This window comes from Candoia aspera, chromosome 1, assembly GCF_035149785.1.
Source record: "Candoia aspera isolate rCanAsp1 chromosome 1, rCanAsp1.hap2, whole genome shotgun sequence".
Taxonomy (NCBI): Eukaryota; Metazoa; Chordata; class Lepidosauria; order Squamata; family Boidae; genus Candoia; species Candoia aspera.
The window spans coordinates 320,595,919-320,617,481 of NC_086153.1; the positions used below are offsets into that span (position 1 = coordinate 320,595,919).

The following is a 21,563-nucleotide window of genomic DNA, read 5'->3' on the forward strand; positions in this document are numbered from 1 at the left end:
ACTTTAACTCATACGTGGAGGAAGACCCAAAGTCATTTTTACCCAGCATGTGGGGCAAAGATGCAACTCTTAATATTATGGCAACAGGTCTTCTTTTCTCACTAGTTTTCTACCCTGCAAACACAAGTATTGTTGAATTGGTTTCACTTTTCTTTTTTTACCTATTGTCTCCCTACTGCATTGCAGTAGACAGCTTCTTGCCAAGTGTTCTCATTTGTCATGATAGATGCAATTTGTTCTCTAGCATTATATTTTGCTAAAATCATAATATAGCATCATTCCAAGAAAGCAATCCCCCCCTCATTTTATCCCTAGAAGCAACATTATGACATATACCCATGTTATAGGCATTATGGCTTGAGAAAAATTGACTGTCAATGATGGCCACAATTATAAAGTTGAAACACAGAGAGAGCAATTGCTGCAGCCAATAGTAAGCCAAAAGGGGAAAAAAAGAAGAAAGCACTCTCTTAGCATTTTTGGCAACTACAAATAGGATGGCAAATGTGGGAATGGGAATTTTATTTTAGCCTTAAAATAAATACAGGCAGTCATTGGTTCATGACAGTAATTGGGACCAGAACTTCCATTGCTAAGTGATATGGTTGTAAAGCCCATTTGGCCGCCCACCTACTTGCTCCCATCAGCTGTCCCTGCTGCTCAGCCCTGCCCACCACCGCACCCACCACACTCCATGCCACTACTCTACCAGCCGGGGCCTTCTTGCATGCCAACTTCTTTTGCGAATAAAAGGTCCTGGGCAGGGTGCAAATGGAGGCCCTGGCTGGTGCACAAGAGAAGCCCCAGCTGCACCAGTGTGAAAGAAGGTGGCACGAAAGACAGTCCCAGACAGTACAGTAGTAGTGTGCAGCTTGGCAGTGGCAGGCAGGGCCGGGCAGTGGGGGCACCTGGCACCAGCAGGTAGGCAGCCAAAGGTGGTCATAAATGCGGGTGGGCCCAACTGAGCCCAAATTTTGTTCACGTGACGGGGGGGGGCACTGAAACAGCTGGAATTTCGAGGACCAGTCTTAAGTTCCTTCATTCAGCACCGTCGTTACTTCAAACGGTCGCTGAATGAAGGGATGGTAAGCAAGGACTACCTATAGATGTTTTAAAACAGTGTTTTTCATCCTTGCAACTTTAAGGTGTGTGGACTTCAACTCCAAGAATTCCCCAGCCAGCATGCTCCCCAGCCAGCCCAGCATGCTGCCTAGGGAATTCTGGGAGTTGAAGTCCACACACCTTAAAGTTGCCAAGGTTGAAAAACACTGTTCTAAAACCAACAAATACCTCCTCACAAAATAGCTATTCCTGCAAGCGTGTTTGCTTAGTCTGTAATCCTCCAGTTGTATTGGGACTGTAGTCCTCCTACACCAGCTCAGAGTGATCAAAGCCTGGGAATTCTGAGAGTTCTAATCCCACTTAGGAAGACACCACTTTTTTTGAATTTTCTAGTTTCTGGAGAACTGAAGAGCAATACAGATGCATGCAATTGGAAAAAATTGATATATGGTCCCAATTCTTAATGCAGTTGGATGAATTTAAAAAAAAAGGCTCCATGACTCCTCCTCCTTCATATACCATTTAACTACTGGGATTCTATTTAAGATTCTGCTCTCCTTTGCTTAGGCAACCAAAAAAGAATAAGATTCTTCTTCAAAACATGCTTTATTTCCTCGGAGATGGACCACTTAAAGCACTATTTTGAGCTTGAAAAAAATCAAGGTGATGTTCATAAATATTTAGGATTACATCTGTAAGCTTTTTTGGGAATAGTCAGAAGACAGAATCACACAGACAAAACAGGCTCAAATCATAGTCGCTGGCTGTCAATTACTTTTTTGTTTCCATGGAAACATGTTTGGAAATTAAGAGTTCAAAAGGTTTCTTCTATTTTAAGAAGCTTTCATTTTTTGCCTACAAGTGTTCAGAGAACCAAGGTGTCTTACATTCACAGCTCCCATGTGGATCAGTGAAATGCTTCCGCATCAAAGATCAGAGCCATGACTTCTGGTGGGGACATGGCAGACTGAGCAGCTGTGCCTGTGGGCTCTGGAGGTGGAACTGACAACATGGCAATTTTGGGGGGGCTCAGGCAGGTTTTCCTGAAGCCCAGGAGTGTTCTCCGGATAAAGGAAAACACCAGGAATCACCCATATGCCTTCCAGACAGCTGTTTGAAGCCAGAAGATCACAAACAGCATTTCATGTTCAACTGGTAAGAGCTAGCTGGGAGGCTGGGACGTCACCATTTTCCAAGCCGTGGTGAAACCTTAAAGGGGCACTAAGACCAGCCACACCATTTCTAAATCATCCAATCAATATACATACATACATACATACATACAGACATACATATAAAGTATGCGTTCCCTAAGAGAGGCTTTCTACAGCAAGGAGAAGCGGGATGTCTTGGTGCTTATCATTTTGGGGATTACTTTTTTTAAAAAATTCTTTTTTAAGTTTTGGAATTCGTTCCTTCCAAATATAAAAGAGGATTGAGAGTAAATAATTGTCTTCCTGTTGTTATTTTGGTATTAAATTTGAACATATTAGCATTTTCCTACACATTGAATCTGCTGATTTAAACCTTCAGCTTTCTGTTTCTACTTTCCCTTGAGAACTCTCTGTTTATCTCACTTTCACTTTGTGTAAATATACTTCAGAACTTTTTCATATCTTCGACTTTCGCTGGTTAAGCTCCTAGGGGGCGCCATAATCTACTGCGTGAGACAGGAAAGATTTTAAACAGATCTTTTCTGACTCCTGTCAAGCTTTTATACAAGACATTCAGGACCTTGTGGAAATTATGAGGTCTAAAATGTGTCATCTGGTTGGGGATGTAGTGCATAAAACTGAGGAATTCAACAGCGATAGAAATGTTTCTTCTAAGAATGAGATTGGGATTTCTGTTGACATGCTGGATGAAGAGTGGATAGTGGAGTTGGAGAAATTCAAGGGAGAGAGGCATCTGCAAGCAATGTAAAATGGACTTTTTGGTGGAATGCCATGAAAAAGAAGGGGTCAGTATGTATGGGAGGTTTTCTGACTAGAAGTTGGAACTTTTGAGAGAGGCAGTTGGGCTGTTTGATTTTTTCAAGAAAAAGCTCTGTGCACATTGTATTATGTGCACAGAGCTTTTTCTTGAAAAAAATGCTTTGGTTTATTTTGAAGTGGGATAAGGGTTAAAGAATGTTTATCTGGATTGCTTTTAGGGTTTGACTGATGCTATTTGTTTTTAAGCATATGGATTAAAACTATTAGGGTATAAAAATGTTTATTTGGATGGTTTTAAGAATTTGATTTAAGGTCATTGTTTCGAATTGCTTTTCTTTTTTGGGTATATTAAGATTAAGATTATTAAAACTGTTGTATTAGTATAATGGCAGACAATTTATGTGCTTTCTAGTTTGACTTTTATTACAGTAGACAGAAATGTATAGAATAGTAGTAGCAGGAAGGGAGTAATAAAAGTGTTATTTTTTGAGGGGGGAAAGTTGTTTAGGAGGATTATATGAATATTTTTCCCCTTTATTTTAATATAAGGGGAGGGAGTAACTGTACTTAAGTGATTTTATAATGTGCTAAAGGGGAATGATTTATAGAAATAATGTGATTTTGGTTTAATATAAAGTAACAGCTTGATTATGGAAAATTTTTGTATATCCTTGCTGTTAAAAGTCAGAAGTCACATCTTTCTGTAATGTTGTAAATTTTTTTCTTTTGTGTTTTCACACCTTTTTATTTTTTCTTCCCTTTTTTGTAGTTTTTTGTTTTTTTGTAGCTTTTATCTTTCTCTTCAAACATAATAAAATTAATGATGATAATAATTATAATAATAAGATCAGAGCCAGTTCCTCTTCTCTTTTGAAATGAATAGAGATTTTTTTTTTAATGCAAGAGTGGGCAACTTGCAATCTGTAGACCAGATAACATCCTATTGTTGGGATGGGCCATTTAGGCCATCAATTCCATCATCGATTCTACCTCCCTGCTCAGTGCAGGAAGCCAAATTAATGTATCCCTAACAAATGGATGCCTGGCTTCCATTTGAACATGCCTGTTTTCTTTCTCAAAGTTAAACATTCCCAGTTCCTTAAATTTATTTGATTTCCTTTTTAGTTTTCTAATAATCTTCTTTGCTCTTCATTTGAGTCTGTCTCAGTTTCTCTGGACCTTTCTTAAGAGTGTGGTAATTAGAACTGGAAATTATACTCAAGGTTGGGTCTGACCAATACAGAATAAAATATAATTATTACTTCCCATAGTTTGGAAAATATAATTCTCATAATGCAGCCTAAATGCATCATAAATGTCTGTACTGCATTTGTCCCTTTTATACCCATATCAGATTGCTTACTCATAGTCAATTTGTAGCCAACTATTCCAGCATACTTTTCATAAGTACTACAGTATTATTTGTATATTTCCCATGCTATAGCTGTGCATTTGATTTCTATTTCCTATGAAGAAGTTTGGATTGTTGCCATCAGCCCCTTTCTCTTATTTAAATTGTTTGAATTTTATTTCTTTCATCTATAGTATTGGCTATCCCATCTCCTTTTTGGTAACGTTTGCAAATTTTATAAGCATTTCTTGCACCTCTTCATCTAAGTCATGAATAACATGTAAAAAAATTACAGGGCACAAAACTGAATCTTATGGCACTCTACTCAGTTCCCTAATCTGTCTTGATGAAGAGCCATCGATAAGCCATACAGCTTACATTTCATCTAGCTTGTGAATCAGAATGTCATGTGGTACTTTGTCAAATGCTTTGCTGCAATCAAAATATATTATGTCCACATGTAGCACTCCACCATTTTTTTGGCCAACCCTGGTGCCTCCAGGATCTCATTAGTAAAATTTGGCAGCAAATAGTCAATGCACAGGAGCACATAAAAATAAGCATTAAAATAATACAGTAAGCTTAAAATACCTAGTTTATTAACAAAGAAAATTGTGCAAAATGCAATAACAAAGGTGAAAATAGTACCACCCCCCACTTCCTCTGGCAACATCATCATGTCACTGTCACCTCCACGGTGGCTCTTTGTGACTGAAAACATAGTTTAAACAATGTAACCCCCATTCAGAGAAATAGCAAACCTATATAACTTCCTGGTATCATGGATCTAAACTAGCAGCCATTTTTGTTCATTTTTTCAAATGGAAATGTGTTCCATTTTGCTCTCCACCTTGGGAGGTCTTGGATAACTTAACGGGTCCAATCTTATGAAGCAATGCTTACTTCTTCAATATGGACCACTGACCCTTCTATATTCTATAGATCTACACTCTCTTTTCTCCAAAATGCCACAGAGCTTCAGTAGGCCTTTTTCGGGGGGGGGGGGTGGCGGCAATCTGAGCTGATTGTTGGTCTGTTTGGGTGCTGCTCCACAAGAAAAGCTAAAAAAATATTTTCTCAGCAGCTGCATGGTGAAGAGTTGCCCATTGGTGAGAATTCCTACTAGGTCCTGCCTCCCAGCTCCTGAGATTCTCTTCCTGCAGTAACTGAAGTGCCTTGGTGCCATCCCCTGCCCTTACTCATCAATCTGAAGGTTGACTATGCTGCTCCCCCACAAAATGGCCGTTTCTGTTTTCCAATCACCACAACTGCACAGCAAATATGGGAGCACACAAGAAGGACAGGGTAGAAGCAGAAGGTTGGCTGGAATGCTGAAGTTTATGCTACATTACTGGCTAACTATAGGAAAGGAAGAAAACACTGGTTAAGAGGATCCTTGATAGCCAAATATGAAGATACCCAAGCAATGGCATGAGTGTGGTTCCAAGGGTATGTTGGTGGTTTTGGATGTTGGTTTTGTGGAAGGGCTCTCCTGTATGGAAGGGCATTCCATAACCCAGATAGGTCCTTTCAGCAATGCTCCAGCAATTCATCATCTTTCCCTCTCTCCCTCTGCTGTGGGTATAATTCTTATCCAAATAATAAAAGAGCGGTGAAAATCTAGATAGATGGAAGGCCTCCTTCTGTTAGTGGAAAGCTTTTGATGCAGAAGAAATATTCTCTAGGATGCACCAGAGTTTATTTATGAAGTACTCCCTCCTTCTGCAGTCCCTGGTGCAATCTCTCTCTCTCCTGATATTCCCTAGTTATCTGGAATAGATATTGAGGAGATACAGTAGGGCTGCAGACAGAATCAGCAAAGGTCACCTCCTCTCCAGCTCATGCAGAATCTCTATGTCCAGCTTCTCCCACTGAATGAAAGTGCCCTTTTATCCACAAAGGCTTCTGCTAGATGCATTTCAAGATATTCCTAACAGCTATTGTTAGAACCCAGTGATCTCATAAAGAGAGGAATTGGCACTGTATCCTTGCAGAATAGTTGTAAATGTGGTGTGATGCAGAGTAGAAAGTGGGCCACATGCTGCCTCCCAGTGCCTGCCTATCTCTGGAAATATCTAAAATCATGCCAACATTCAATGGCAGAATGCTAAAAGCAGTGGTACATTGTCTGTATTTTTAAAAAGAAATGAGAAGTAAAATACCCCAATTTTCCCAGATCCCCAGTGAGATAGAAAAAGTGGTGGGCAAAAATTCCATCCCTGCCTCCTCTGATACGTCCTATAACTTTTGGAGAAATAACAGCTATGTCCCTCAATTGCAAAAATATTGCCAACTTCTAATGTAAGGTTTTGACTGCCTGGATTGTAAACCGTTGGATATCAGCACTTGAGTTCATGCTAACAAGATGCCTTGATTAATTATCCAGCTTTTCTGAAAACATTCTTGGAAGTATGGGTACATTACAACACAGTAACCACAACTCTTTGTTCAGTATTGTATAATTGAAACCTGCAAATGAAAAGCTTTGGGTGGCCTACCAACTTTTAAATCATATTTTTCTCTTGGTTTTATGTGCAGTGCTTCTGAGCTCAGAGTTAGTTTTTATATAATGTACACTGAAAACAGGGACGCGGTGGTGCTGCGGGTTAAACCGCTGAGCTGCTGAGCTTGCCGATCGGAAGGTCGGCGGTTCGAATCTGCATGACGGGGTGAGCTCCCGTTGCTAGTCCCAGCTCCTGCCAACCTAGCAGTTCAAAAACATGCAAATGTGAGTAGATTAATAGGTACCGCTTCGGCGGGCAGGTAACAGCGTTCCGTGTAGTCATGCCGGCCACATGACCATGGAGGAAGTGTCTATGGACAAACGCCGGCTCTTCGGCTTTGAAACGGAGATGAGCACCGCCCCCTAGAGTCAGACACGACTGGACTTAATGTCAAGGGAAACCTTTTTCTTTACTACACTGAAAACAAAAAGCATTTGATGAAGTGATAACACTTACTATTTGCATTGACGGATTCATTATTTTCAGGTACTTCCCTATAGTGCAGCCTTGCCATTCCCAGAGAGCGTGACTAATGCCTAAAAATTTGAGGAGCTGCAGTCCCAACATAGCTAGATGGCTATAATGTTGCTATAATGAATAATTATTTCCTTAGCAAAGCAAGAACCATGCTGGGTCTTAGCTCTTGCTGTAAGAGCCCTCTGCTTCAATGCATCTCTTAAATCACCAGCAGTATAACCTGTCAAAGTCTTAAGAAGGGGCTGTTTATAACACAAAGACGGAGATAGTCATAAAAGGATTCCAAACAATCTCAATATCTCATTGGTAATTTTTTTAAAATGGTATTCTATTAAGCTCCAAGCTTTTTGGAATTCCATGATAAGAACATAAGAATGCAAAGTCAAACTGTCCATTAGACTCATTGTCCACAATCACTGTCTTCCATGATACATTTTGAACAGTCTTATTCCAAATAGCCAATCTCAATTAAGGTGGGCTGAAATTAGTTTCACCACTATATCCAATTAGTAGCCATGACTATTGTGGGATGATAGAATAACTTCTCTGACTTGCTGTACACATCCAGCTTATCCTAGCACTTCTCCTTTGATCTTAGGAAGCAGCGTTCTCATCTACACATTTCGTGGCTAATATAGAAGTTGTTGCTGTATCACTGCAGAGAAATGATGTGAGTCATGAGTTTTATACTAGCAAAGATACACATTTAAATGTTTCTCCATCTAGTGTTTTACTTCTGCACCCTAGAGGATGAATGGGCAGATCAGCCCCTAATGCAGTCTGTGTCACCTTTGAGTGTAATCATAAATTCAATTTGTCCTTGTTCCCTTTAGTCTACATTTTTGAAAAAAAATCAAATTTATGAATTCGTATTTAAAAAAATATTAGAATACCCAAATAACTGTCCTGAGGTACTTTTTAAAAATTAGTTCTGTATATCAAAAATGCCACTACAATAATTCCAAGAGCATTTTTCTTACTTGTTTATTGTCTTTCAGACTGTAATCAGAGAAAAACATGTGATTGTTGAAATCCCTGAATGAGTCATGTTTGGCGTCTTTTACGGTATGCATTAGGCCTGCTGTTCCCAACTGATTGGCTTTTCAGAACCAGATGGGTTTATATAGAATCTCTGGTGACATGGCACTTTGAAGGGCTTAACATAAGAATACTGTATTAAGAATTTATATTAAGTGTTGAAGTAGCCTTATATGGCTTTTATAGGTAATTTATCAATAAATTGATGTTAGCAAAATTGCCCCTAAGTATTCATTGCTGAGTATATCTTTCTGAGCCTGCATTTTTAACAATGTCACGGTCAACAAAAAAAGCTTACTGAGATGCTGATTCAGTGGCTAAGATTCCTGCATGCCACACTGGCTTAATAGAGTATAAGACAGCATGTGGAATTTTCGACAGAGCTCTAAGAGAGGCAGTTCAAGTCTCTACTTAGCATTGCACTTATTGAGTGCCCTCCCTGGGTATATTGAGCTGCTTAGTCTTTGTTTGCTCTTAGTAAGTGACTGAGGTGGCGCCGTGATGACAAATAGATGGGGGGGGGGAAGTTTTGAAAAACACTTCACTGTTTCAGTTATTCATGGTGGCTTAGATTTTACTGCTCAAAAATTACAGGATCAAAGTCACCTGCATCATGTATTTTGCCATTACACCAGTGTTTCTCAACCTCAGCAACTTTAAGATGTGTGGCTGGGGGAATTCTGGGAGTTGAAGTCCACACATCTTAAAGTTGCTGAGGTTGAGAAACACTGGATCATACACTCAGCTGGAGCAATTGGAAGTCCAGGTGTTTGGTCCAGCCCCAAGATGCTTTGTCTACCCTACCCAGTACAGATCTGAATGTCAAACAGTTCTCCATCAGTCAGCACCAACAACATTTCCTTCCAAGGAATGCAGGTGCAAGCCAAATAATGTCCAGTGAAATAACTGAAGAAAAGCTGTGATTTTTCTTGCTCCCCAGATGTATTTGAGTGATTGAATGCTATGCATGAAAAGCCAATGGGACGTACTGCCAGAGTGCCTCTCTTTTGCTTTCTCACTTTTTGAATGTGGGTGTTAAATAACAGGCAACAGAATTATCAGATTTCTTCACCGGATATGCTAAACCACAGTTAACAAATGATAATTTTTAAACCCAAATCCAACAGCCAAATTATGTCTTAGCAGTTTGGATGAAATAGGCATCGCCAACTATAATGCGACCTGTTTTGGCTTAGCATGCTGCATGTATCAAACCACTGTGGTTTGTTAATGACCGCGGCTTTTGATTGAGCATATTGCATAGACACAGCCATAGGAATTAAAATTAATTTATTTGATTTTGGTGCTGTCCCGTTCCAAATGACTCTGGGTGGCCCACAATATAATAAAAAGAATAAAGTACAATGTACAGTAATGTACTTATTTCTTATTTGGTTTTTGCTGGTTTCTAAAAGAAACCGGCAAAAACCAAAAAAGAAATAAGTTAAAGAACAAGATGAGCAGATCAACTGGGTATGAGGAATTTTAGCACTCTTGTCTTACATCATTGTGGCCATTCTTAGCAGGTAATGCTAAGATAATAGTTCCAAATGCATGTACTGTATGCCAAAGTCTGCTGCGCTAGACAGAGATGTTCAGCAAACCAGAGATAAGGAAAAAAGCAAGCCCTGCTACTTCAAGGCAAAAATCTCCCTGATCTCACTGCATCCCTCATCAACTTTCAGATCCAGCCAATCTGGTTTCCCAGGACACCATTTAAATCTCCACTGCTATCTCTAGAACAATTGTGACACTAAAAAAACCCTAGCCAACTGTCTAACTCCTCCAAGTTGCTTTATCCACCCTTCTCTTCTTACTGTAGCAAAGTTCATTTTCAGATATTAGAGGCAGGGGATGATGATGATGATGATGATGATGATGATAAAGATGGTGGTGGTGGCCAAAAGGATCTGGGAACTCAGCATCTAATCCCAATTCATTTTAAGAATAGAGATATCAGATTGCCCCATTCCTTTTTACAGAGACAATATGTGAATCTTCAGTTCACCAGGTTACCAGGCTCTTCCAGGACAAGACAAACATGAGCCAGTTCTGGGGTGCATAGTGACTGTTCATTTCCACATCTAAGGATGTGGCTATTACAGTCTCCTTCCCCTTTCCTTTCTCAGTCCCTTCATCTAACCTCCCTCCACATCTGCTGGTCACAGAAGAGAGGGGGGAGTGTGGGGAAGAGAACAGGTCCAAAGCAAGAGACCCATTTCCTGTACCCTTTGTCAGTATCTCAACACGTTTGAAAGAGGAGACTATGGTGTTCCAGAGATCAATGGATTCCATCTCAGCCAGCCTCAGCAAGCATGGCCAGTGGGCAGGATTACAGAAGTGATACTCCAACAACACAGATTCCCAACTTTTGAATTAAAGGTGTAAGTACCAAATCCATGTGAGTCTAGGACTTCATACATGTATGAATCAATTCTTTGTATGGGCAATAACTCCTATTTATTTGTTTGCTTGCTTAAAGGTAGCTGCTTAGAGTTAAAGTACTGCCAGATACCATGAAATGGCTATGGGAAACATCCTATTTATTAATTCTAGCTGACTTTTTTCAGGATATCTGAAAAGATTCTGAGATTGAGTCAGTAAGCCTAAGATATATTACGACGGAAAGATACATTCACACAGAGGGATGGTATTGTATGTATATGTGTATGTGTTGTGTATGATACTAAGATATCTGTCAGCAACGTACATTAAAAAGTTGTATAGATTCAATATGTTAGTGCCAATATTGTATCTGAAGTGACCAAACTGATGCATGTATGAATGCATAAATGCATTTGTCCCCATGTTATTTTAAGTGCAAGACCCAGAAATAGATTCAAACTGTACAAGACACAACAGCAACATTATTTAATGAATCTGTTGTTTGGAAAAATCTGCCCATTATTTTCATGCCAGAATATGATTTGAGAGAAGTCGTTGTTTTGGTCTTGCTTTTAGAAGACAGGCTGTTCAAAACCTAGTCCCCAGGATTCATTCATTCAACACTAGCCAATTATCACTTGCTTTTTGTGTGATTTGTATGTTTCCCTCACACAAAAGCACACTCATAAAGTGCATCAAAGGTAATAAAGATATATATCATATTGTGATCATCATAATTGTTCTTTTTAAAAGCTTTCTCTGGTTTGGATCAAAGATTGCGATACAGTCCTTCTGATAAGGCATGCTACTCTGGAGATAAGCATACCTCATGGGAAGTACTTTGTGCTACCATTCTCCATAGCCACATTTACTCAATTCCTCCCCCGCCCCCTCCATAGCCTGAACAAATGTGAAGTAGCTCAGGATAGAAAATGCATATTTGGCAATAAAATCAAGGCTTTTTTTTCATAATTTAAGAATGGAAATAGCACTTAAAAGCAGAACAAGAGTGAAAATCACAACCCAATCATGACAGAGCAGTGTTTCTCAAACTTGCCAACCTTGAGATGTGTGGACTTCAACTCCCAGAATTCCCCAGCCAGCCAGCCATACCAAGTTTAAGAAACACCGTGATAGAGATTCAGAAAGCCTCAGCAAAAGATCTTTGATTTAAGGTTTGGACAGGAATCAGCCAGGCTTTCTTATAACTCCAGAAATAGGCACTGCAGAAATAAGCACTGCAACTCCGGAAATAAGCATTGCTGAGAAGGCTCTGTAGAACTGGCACACATCATTTTAGTATCACAAAACTGGAAGGTAGACAGGCCTCCATCAGAAAAGGAAAGTCTGGGACAAAGAGAACTAGATACTCCTTAAAGACACCCAGGGCTGGTTATTTGAAGGATGCCTCAACACACATGAGCCTTCCCAAACATTGGGACTGTACATCTGTTAGATCACTGTTTCTCAACCTCGGTGACTGGAATATGTGTGGACTTCAACTCACAGAATTCCCCAGCCACCATGCTGGGGGAGTTGAAGTCCATACGTCTTCAAGTCACCAAGGTTGAGAAACCCTGTATTAGGTAATTTCACTGCAATACTCAGGAAATGAACCTGTTGCAGGGATTAATCCAAGTTCAAGGTGGCATTGGGATGATATCTACCCATCAGGAAGGCAGTCTACACCCATTTTTGTTCTGCTACACATCCAAAGCAGTGTTTTCTGACTTGGTGCCAACTCATGCAGTGCTGTCCAGTTTGTCTGTTGAAATTCATTTCACTATTGACTAACCCCTCTGCTCCAGCTGACTACACTGCACTGTGGCAGGAACACACCCTCCTGTCTGGTCTTTGGTCACTACTTTTCATGGCCATTTGTTTTACAAGTTCAGCAGCAGAATGGTGAAAAACTAGACTTTAAAAGTAAGTTCCCAGTGAGACCATGCCGTTTCTTTTTCTGTTTTAAAACCAGGTCCAATTGACAAGAGTTTACTTAAATGACTGGAAACATTACAAAACTGATTGATTGATTGACTGATTGACTGATCGATCAATCTAGGAAGGATAAGAAAGTGGGGAATCCATCAACAAGGGCCATAGGAAACCTGACTGCACAAACATCAGGTCATCACAAGGGACTGAAATCCAGAAAGGAATTTCTTAAGTTGGCTTCATTTCCAGATGGTTTAAGCACATGGTGTCAAGCAGCTTAAGGCAGTAATGCAGAAAAGTCTTGAGAAAGCATACAGGCCACCTATTCAACAGTCTTTAATTGCATTCATACATCATATTAAGCAAAAGACTTGCTTAGTAGTACCTGTGCTCACAAGTGGGTACAAATAATGAGCTGGTCATGGCTTGGTTAGCTATGCTTAGTGGGTTATATCTGTAGACACTGTTTTTTTTTCTTGCAGAAAGAAATGGGAGAACAAAACTATGGTTTGTTTTTAGCTCCCTGAAGGCTACTTCTGGGAGGATAAAATCAGAGCCCAATGTTCATATGTCAACCTAAGCTTGGCTAACTAAGTGAGGGATGGTTCATTAGCTGTACTTGCTTACAGTGCAATCCAATTAATACTAATAGTATGATTGCACGCTAGAACTATCAGGTACGGGCTTGTTGTCACTATGGGATTTAAATTTAAGTTATGGTGATGATCTTTAGATTTGCATTTATACATAGACCAGACCAGACCTCTTATTATAATTCTTGGTATTTTAAACAAGCTAGAGCAGTTTCGCCTGTGTCTGCAAGTTTTGGTGTATAAACAAGCAAAGTTGTCGTGTTTGGTTCCCTCTTTTTAATGAGGGACAATTGGCCACCCTATCTCTGAAGCGGATGGTGAATCCTAGATGCAATGTGCTGTGATGGTGGTTTAGGGACCTAGACCAGATTCACTCTTTTTTAGTTCACTCGAGCTGTAGAGTGGAGGTCTGTTGGATGATGTCTGTCTCTTTGGTTTTGCTGACTTTACATAGTTCATGGATTATGCTGAAAGGAGAGGAGGGGGTAGCAGGTATAAATTTTCAGAGATCAAGACTTAGTGAGGCTGTGGGACAAACTGATTAGTATGGTTCCAAGCCTGGCACTGAATTTGCTCTGTATTAGCTACCCTGCCATTCAGCATTGTGTTTTGTAAATATGACAGAGAGAAGCAGGATTAGTGGATTCAGATAAACAGGAGAGCAAGCCTTGACAAATAAATGCTGCAGAAATACTCAGTCTTTTAAATTTATCATCCCCCCCCAGAAAAAAAATAGAAAAAAAGGGAAAAAAAGAGTCTGGTAGCACCTTTTCCAACAAATTCCATTAAAAGCATAAAATTTCATGCCTTTTAATAAAATTTGTTGGTCAGAAAAGGTGCTACCAAACCCCTGATTGTTTTCAACCACAGCTTAACACAGGTCTCATTCTCCTAAATTTGCCAAGAAATCTCTGGAAGAAAAATAGTCCCTGTCGAATAAATGCAGAGGAAGCCGCACCCATCTCCCCACTGCACTCCTCCCTGCTACCCCCCACTCTTCCCATCCACACCCAATTTGTTTTTGTTCTTCAGCTGTCCCCTTTAGCTCAGCCTTTTGACAGCTCGACAGCATTCAATCAGCACTGTTGTTGTTGTTGTTGTTGTTACTGGTTTGCAAAGCAGCTGCTGCATCTTTTTCCCTCTTTGACAAAAGAGACCGGTCCCCAGAGCAATCGCAGCTTCCTTTTGCTGATTTGCTGCAGTGGAGACCGCAGCGCTTGCAATATGCCCTCCCCCACCCTCGCCTGCTCTGCTTAACAGCATCTCTCCGTAGCCAGTATAAGGGGCTGAAAAGCAGGAGCTTGAGAGACCCGTTCACCCTTTCCATGTTTTGGAATGCTGGAGTGACGGGGGAAAAAAAGACAGTGCCAGAGCCGCAGAGAAGGACCCTACAGTTCTTTCATCTTCGCTTGCAAGATGCAAGCCAGTGCTGATTCTACGAAGATGGACTGCCTCTGGAGCAACTGGAGAGGCCAGGGTAGTTTTTTCTGCTCTAGTTCTGCATGCATAGAAATATTTGCAAAGGGGGTGGGAGAAACACTCAAAAGGGCTGTAGAGTTTTCATATAATCACGATCATTATCATCATCATCATCATCATCACCATCTTTCTAACATTTCTGGAGTCTGTGCCTCTTCTGCACATTTTTATTCGGGCTGGTTCTTTTTTCATTTAAAGCAAAAAAAGGAGAAAACTCAAGACAGCGATGTTCTTTGCATCCCTTTGCTTTCTTCCTTCCATGCACCCTTCTTAAAAATGCTACTGCACATGGCTTCTCTCTCTGGGTGACAGTTCCTTTGCCAGCCAGCCTATTGCTGATCTCTAAGTACCCCCATCTGCAATTTAGTGGGATCACCCGACGGAGTGGCTGGGAGGCAGCCATGAACCTGGGGGCTGGGGTTCTGTTTCTGGTGCCGGCTGTCCTGTTAGTTTTGGAGTGAGCTTCAGTGTATTGTGTGTTGGGGGGCAATGAGACACACCCATTCAGAAAGCCCTGCTTTTCGTTCTCCAGAGACCATTGCAACAGCGTGACAACTCCACTTGATTCTGGAAGCTCATTACTCTAGCTGCCTTACCTTCTTTTTTATTCTGTATCTTTGCCTTCATTTTTGCCAGTGATTTGGGCTATTGTAGATGTGAAAAACCCAACATACCGAAATGTATTATGATCTTCATAATTTGCAGGAAAAAAAAATAGAAGCAAACAACAGTCCTTCTCCTTTTCCGTCATACAAGATTTATTTTGAACATTTCCCCAATGGGTGTGGCTGGCTACCTTCTCTTTGCCTAATACAGCTTTTCAGCCATTTTTATGCAGACTTCATTGCTACTCATAACCTCCTTTTGTTTTGGTAATAGGAAAATGCTGTGGGACTTGCTCAGTAATCTTATCTGCATTCTGCTGATGTTTTTAGACCTTACTTCATTTTCTGATACTGTGTCATTTGGGAAGGCACTACTTGTCATGAAACATACAGTTCAAATTGCTAGTGTTTGTATCATCTCCCTATGACCAGAATAAGGTTTCTATTTGGGTTACATGTGATAGATAAGGGCCTCTGTGTGTGTGTGTTGACTAATAATGTCGTAACTCCAGAGAGGGCAAGGGAAGGATATGACATTGTTAGCTAGACTATTATTCTCCCCATATATGGTTAAATTGGGTTGTTCTGAGTATGGATATATAAAGAATTCTCTATCTGGGCTGTTGCACCTCTGATTTTTAAAAAGTACATTTATTAATTAAAGTGTCTCAAGCTGGCAAAAGGATTTTTCCAGAAAATGCTTCTTTACTGAATGTAAACTAGAACAACCTACTTATAAACTGATATTTAATATTATCTGCTTTTATAATATGGGGGTATATTTTTAAAAACATGAGTTTGTATGCATGTGATGTTACATGCTGTTTTTTTTCCTTTATGTACAAGATACCATTCAATTACATTTTCCTTGGACTGTATATAGGGAAACACATAGTTATTAAGTCAAACTGTTGAATTACAGTAGACTTGACTTATAGTATAATACTGTGTTTATCTGTTCAGAAGTAAACCCTGTTGAGTTTCTAGAGGAGTTTATATAGCGTTGTACCTTTTAAATCAAATGTTGATGTTGTGAATATAATGCCATTTGTTTACAATAGCTAATATTGCTCAGAATAGACTGGAATGCTACAAACTGTACTCTGACCGAAATTGATTAAGTTGGAATAAACTCTTAATACTTTTGTTGATTGGACAAATGTAACAAAAACAGCTGTTTGGGTTTTTAAATAGAGCTATAATTTCTTAAAACACCTGGTGGTAAATATTAAATAAATAAAAGAACATTTTAATACTCAGTATGAAAGAAAAATCTGTATTTGCTAAGATTTACATTATAGATATTTTCTATAGCCTTTCTTCATTTGTTAAATAATAAATGCAAAGTTTGTAGAAGTAAAGATAAAATGTTGGTGGAAAATCATACAGGAGAACAGATTAACATATAGGATTGAGAGAAATTGGAATTGTATCCAGAGAGATGACTAAACAAATGGATAGAGCAACGAAAAGACAAAAAATGAAGTGAACTAAGATTTCAGGATAGGTTTCCATCCAAACTGCTGAACTGTTGAGATCTGAGATCTACAGTCTTACAGATGAAAGGACTGAAATGGATGCAATAACATAATGGTAGAAACTCGGGTTACCTTCAAGGTATGATGGAGATTGTGAGGCCATCAACAAACCTGAATATGTCATTGCATCTTCTGAAAGGATTTGATTTTGGCTGTTCAAGAATTGGATGTGAATGAAAACATCTTTCTAAACACCTTTTTGTCAGAGATCTACATTTTAATTGTGTGTCCATAGAAACAAAATGAGAGAAGAGACCTCTATCTGCAATCGATAAGGATGTATCCTATCCTCACATGTACAAATTAAGTATCTTCAGGCTATTTATGGGCTGGTATATGTTATAAGACATATCTGTACTGATACTTTTCTCTCTCTCTAGCTATGCTATATGTGAATGGCTTGGGATAATGAGGATTTTAGTAAAAAAATACCTAGACAGTACCAGGCTTGGCAAGGCTAGATTACGGAATTATTAGTGGATGGATTGGTTACTGAAAATAAACCAATCATGTAGCTATCAGATTTCAAAACTTCATTTGTAATTCCCCAAATAATTTCAAACTGTTCCAAGGAAATGAGAAATTTAAAATTAAATAAAAACAACTATCTATGTTTAAATTTTTTTTAAAAAAAAACCTTTAACAGTTTCTTTTTCTCCCATCATATGTCATTAATGTATCAGAGCCAAAACAATATCAGTACATAAGATGTATCCTTAACTCTCAGCCTGCTATCACAATTATTAAAATCTGTCTTTTGCAATTAATCTTCCATTGACTAATCAACTATAATTTAAATGATTAAAGCTCATTTATTGATATTCCCAAACCTCTAGCTTTCAGTGTACATTCTGTGTTCTATTTATATATCAAATTTGGCATGCATTTATGTAGTACTGGCTTCCATTACAGCAGCATTTTATGTTTTTTTAGTTATTAACTAACTAACCAACCAACCTTTTCTGACTACATTTTAACAAAATTTGTTAGAAAATGTGATACCAGTCTCCTCCTGATTGTGATTGTATAGTAGTATTGATTATGCATCTTGGAACCAGAAGCTAAGAGATAGGGTTTTGCCCAAAGTTTGCATGATTAGAGTCCTGGTTGCCTTTGCTGAACCCTACAGAAGTTAATGTGATTTATTCATGCATTGTTAATAGAAGACTTCACAACCTTTTCCAAGTATAGGATTTCCAGAATGTCACATAATGCAATAAAATAATTCAGGATACTACATTAAGACTCTCAACATTCAAAACATTAATAATGAGAAACAAGCAAGGAATAGAAACTGCAAATATCTGCAGTTCAAATTCTGAGAAGATCCTTTTTGCTTTTTTCAAGTTCATAGAATCCCGATTGATCTGAAGATAGTTTGAGTGTCTACAATGCCTCTGTCATCTCTTGTTAACAAAGATCAAGTAACAAGTGATGGAAAAGGCCTTTCTGAAATCTTGGAGAGCTGCTGCCAGTCCGAGTTTAGAATGCTGCGCTTGATGGTCCAGTGGTCTGATCTAATAAAAAGCAGCTTCCTAGCAAAGCTGCACTAATGAGAAAGAGATCTGCAAATGTGATTATCTCTTTGCTCTATAAGCAGATTTTACAAGGTCTAAGGTAGTCCTACTCTTTCTCCAGTTACTTCTTGTTCCAAGGAGCTCCTAGGAAAATATCCACAGGATATTCCTATTTTATTTGCAAAAGATTCTTTTATATTAAGTTAGGCTGAAAGAAACATGCTTTGCTCAGGGGGTGGCTGAAAAGGTATTTCCACCCAAGCCTGGCTTTTCCATATGTTCTGGGTCACATTGGTTGAGACCTTTTTTTCAAGGTCAGATTCAACTTGGAAGAAAATGTAAACCAGGCCAGCAGGTGGTAGAGAATTGATTCTGAATGTCAACACTCAACCCATCAATTTCAACAAGGTACCCCTGCTAGATTCTATATGCCTCATGGAGTTATGTGGGAAAAGGTGTACCCAAAATATCTAAAATTTTAATAGCAGCTCCTTAGTTGTGTGTGGAAACACCCTAGTATCTGTTCAGTATTCCTCATAACATGTTTCCAGCATCTTCTTTTGAGTAGGATGTTAAATTAATGTGCTAGGCATGATTATGTATAAGTGTATAGTATTTGTATAAGCACAATCTATATGTGTGAACATGCATGAATAGGTATATATACTTATTCACATACATACCTATGTTTACATACACTGCATACTTAGATGTAATATGTTTACATATATTACATACTTAAATCTGTAGAACATGTTCTAAAGTATCATAAACAAATGGTTTTTCCACAGTAAATCAAATAAGCTCATGAATTCGATGACTTTTTGGTAAACATAGATGATTGCATGTAAAATTATGAAGGATAGTGATAGATTGTAAAAAAAAAGCTTTTTAAATCTTGAAGGAAAGTCAGAACACAAAGGTAACATAACAGTTATTACCTAATTGTTTTAGCATGTTCTCCAAATATATAAGCAGCATGTACTGGCTGAGCCAAGATTTTCTGGTGCACAACGACTTACAGTAGTGGTGACTTCATATGATGTTCAGACATCATTAATAGACTGATTTTTTTTTAAAATGAACATGGGTAGAATCAATAGTCTGATGTGTCATCCCTTCAAAATGTTAGCAAAGAGATTGCCCAGTGATGCATGATTAGGGAAGAGTGTTTTATATGTTTAATCCAGTTCATTTTATTCACATGCATTCCATTCTTCTCTTAGAAAACATACATATCTTCCCAGTGGTTTCCTCAGCAAGGCATTGTCTGTAGGCCATCTTATCAATTAATTAATAATACCAGTTATTAATTACTGCTGTCTAGCTCAGCCATAGTTATGGTTTGTGCTAAGCATATATAAAAATCCATGCCTTGTCTGTCTGTCTGTCTAGGAAATAATACTCAGAACAGTTTGCTTGCTGTTGTTTCCTATCTACTCAGCCTCATAAGTTCAGCCTTGTCTCCATGGTACACAGGCTCATAAGGGAGAGGAACTCCTGTCTGTATTGTGCAGAAGCCTCATGAGGAGGAACAATTGCTCTGATTCATGTATTCAGACAAATGAGTCTTCCTGGTTTGGCAGCCCTTCTCTCCCAAACGCTGCTGTGGTACATCTGAATGTTGCTTACTGGTAGAAAGAAAGAGAAAAGACCTCTTGGGCAGCCGAATTTTGTACCAGCCCCTCTTTTCTCCTCCAACAACACTTCTATATGCAGCAGTTAGCAAGTGTTGATCTGATGCAGATCTGGAATAAGCTTGGGTAATTAGCAACTCTGGTGGTTCCCTCTAATGAGATCTATATGCCAAGCTGGAGGTTTGCATTCATTTGCAATGATGTTTTCAAAATATTATCTGAGCTATTGTACTTGGATCAGGGAAGCCCAAGTTCAAACAGTCACTTGACTACAGAACTCACTGGATGATTTGAGACTAGTCATTCTCTCCCAGCCAAGCTTATTTCCTAGAATGGTTACAGGAGAAGAAGGAGGGGGAGACTTCATGCAAGTTGGTCTGAACTCTCAGAAGGAAAAAAAGGTTACAATCAAAATAAATAAATTAATGCCACTTGTTTTGTGTGGAGAAAAGAATTGGATGCAGGAGAATTAGATGGTAACATGTCATATGCACTTCCTGAGCCATTTGGAGAACATGTGTGTACCGCCTTTGAGATCTTGACAAGTTTTAGGGTCCAGGTACACTAAACAGGGATCTTTGTTTCCAGCCTTGGAAGCTGCCACTCAGATTTGCTTATTAATAGGTAAGTTATATTTTGATTCTGAATCACATGAGAAACTGACATTGTGGAATAGCCCAGCTTTGAACGTAGCAAGGAAGATGTTCTGTTCTAATACTTGGGCTAAACAAGGGATCAACACGTTACATCTACTAGCTTTTTTAAAGATTTTGAAAAATTATGACTTACTGTACCTACAATATTAGCTGGGCCACACTATGGCTTGGATGCTCTAGCAACTTCCCAGATACCTGCAATTTTAGCTTCTTTAAGAGATGCAATGCTTGAATGGAACCCAACAATTCAATTTTTGAAGAAATTAATAAGTGAATTAAAAGCATTAGTTATATATATGAATTGTGGAATGAAGAATTGGAATATCCAATTTTTGAGAGTCAGTGTGTCCATATGTTAAGAAATGTGAAATATACTTGTGATTTAAAAATGAAATTAATTCATCAGAAAACATTATTTCATATTTATTGGATCCCTCAAAGAATGTTCTGTTTTTGTTTTTTTCTTTATTGATCACAAGGCTAAGACTACTTTTATAGAGAATCTTGCAAGTCTGATTGTGCTGTGCCTCCTCCCCTTTTTATATATCCATGTGAGTTGGGAAGGTGTCTGAACCACTTACACATACTTTCTGCTTGTTTTGGACTTAAGCCATGTTTTTCTCATTGTTGCTTTAGTAACAGATCTGACTTATCTCTGTCAAGATCATCTTCCTTACACACTACAATCTGTCTCCATCTCAGCTCTTTGAGATAGTCCAGACAAGAAGCACAAACCATGAGTACTAACACTACCTTTATTGTAAGGTTACAGTAACAGAATCTGGCAAGTCTGAAAGCACTTCTCCCCTCCTTTACTTTTACTTTCCAGAAAACTAGGGAGGGTCCCTTCTG

The 21,563-nt window shown here is 38.9% G+C and overlaps 2 protein-coding genes across 4 annotated transcripts in view; one reads left to right on the forward strand and one right to left on the reverse strand.

The window, feature by feature from the left end:
• The window catches only part of JKAMP (JNK1/MAPK8 associated membrane protein), a 288,079-nt gene that overhangs the window by 177,116 nt on the left and 89,400 nt on the right, over nt 1-21,563 (reverse strand). The window lies entirely within an intron of this gene.
• Nucleotides 1-21,563, forward strand: part of RTN1 (reticulon 1) — a 124,132-nt gene that overhangs the window by 89,364 nt on the left and 13,205 nt on the right. Inside the window, exon 1 of one of the 3 annotated variants that reach the window (XM_063290465.1) lies at nt 14,419-14,756. The exons of the other annotated variants lie outside the window; for them this stretch is intronic. Coding sequence (XP_063146535.1) covers nt 14,696-14,756 — 61 coding nt within the window. The 5' untranslated portion in view covers nt 14,419-14,695. Of the gene's footprint in view, nt 1-14,418; nt 14,757-21,563 lie in introns of those variants that run through there. 3 annotated transcript variants of the gene reach the window in all.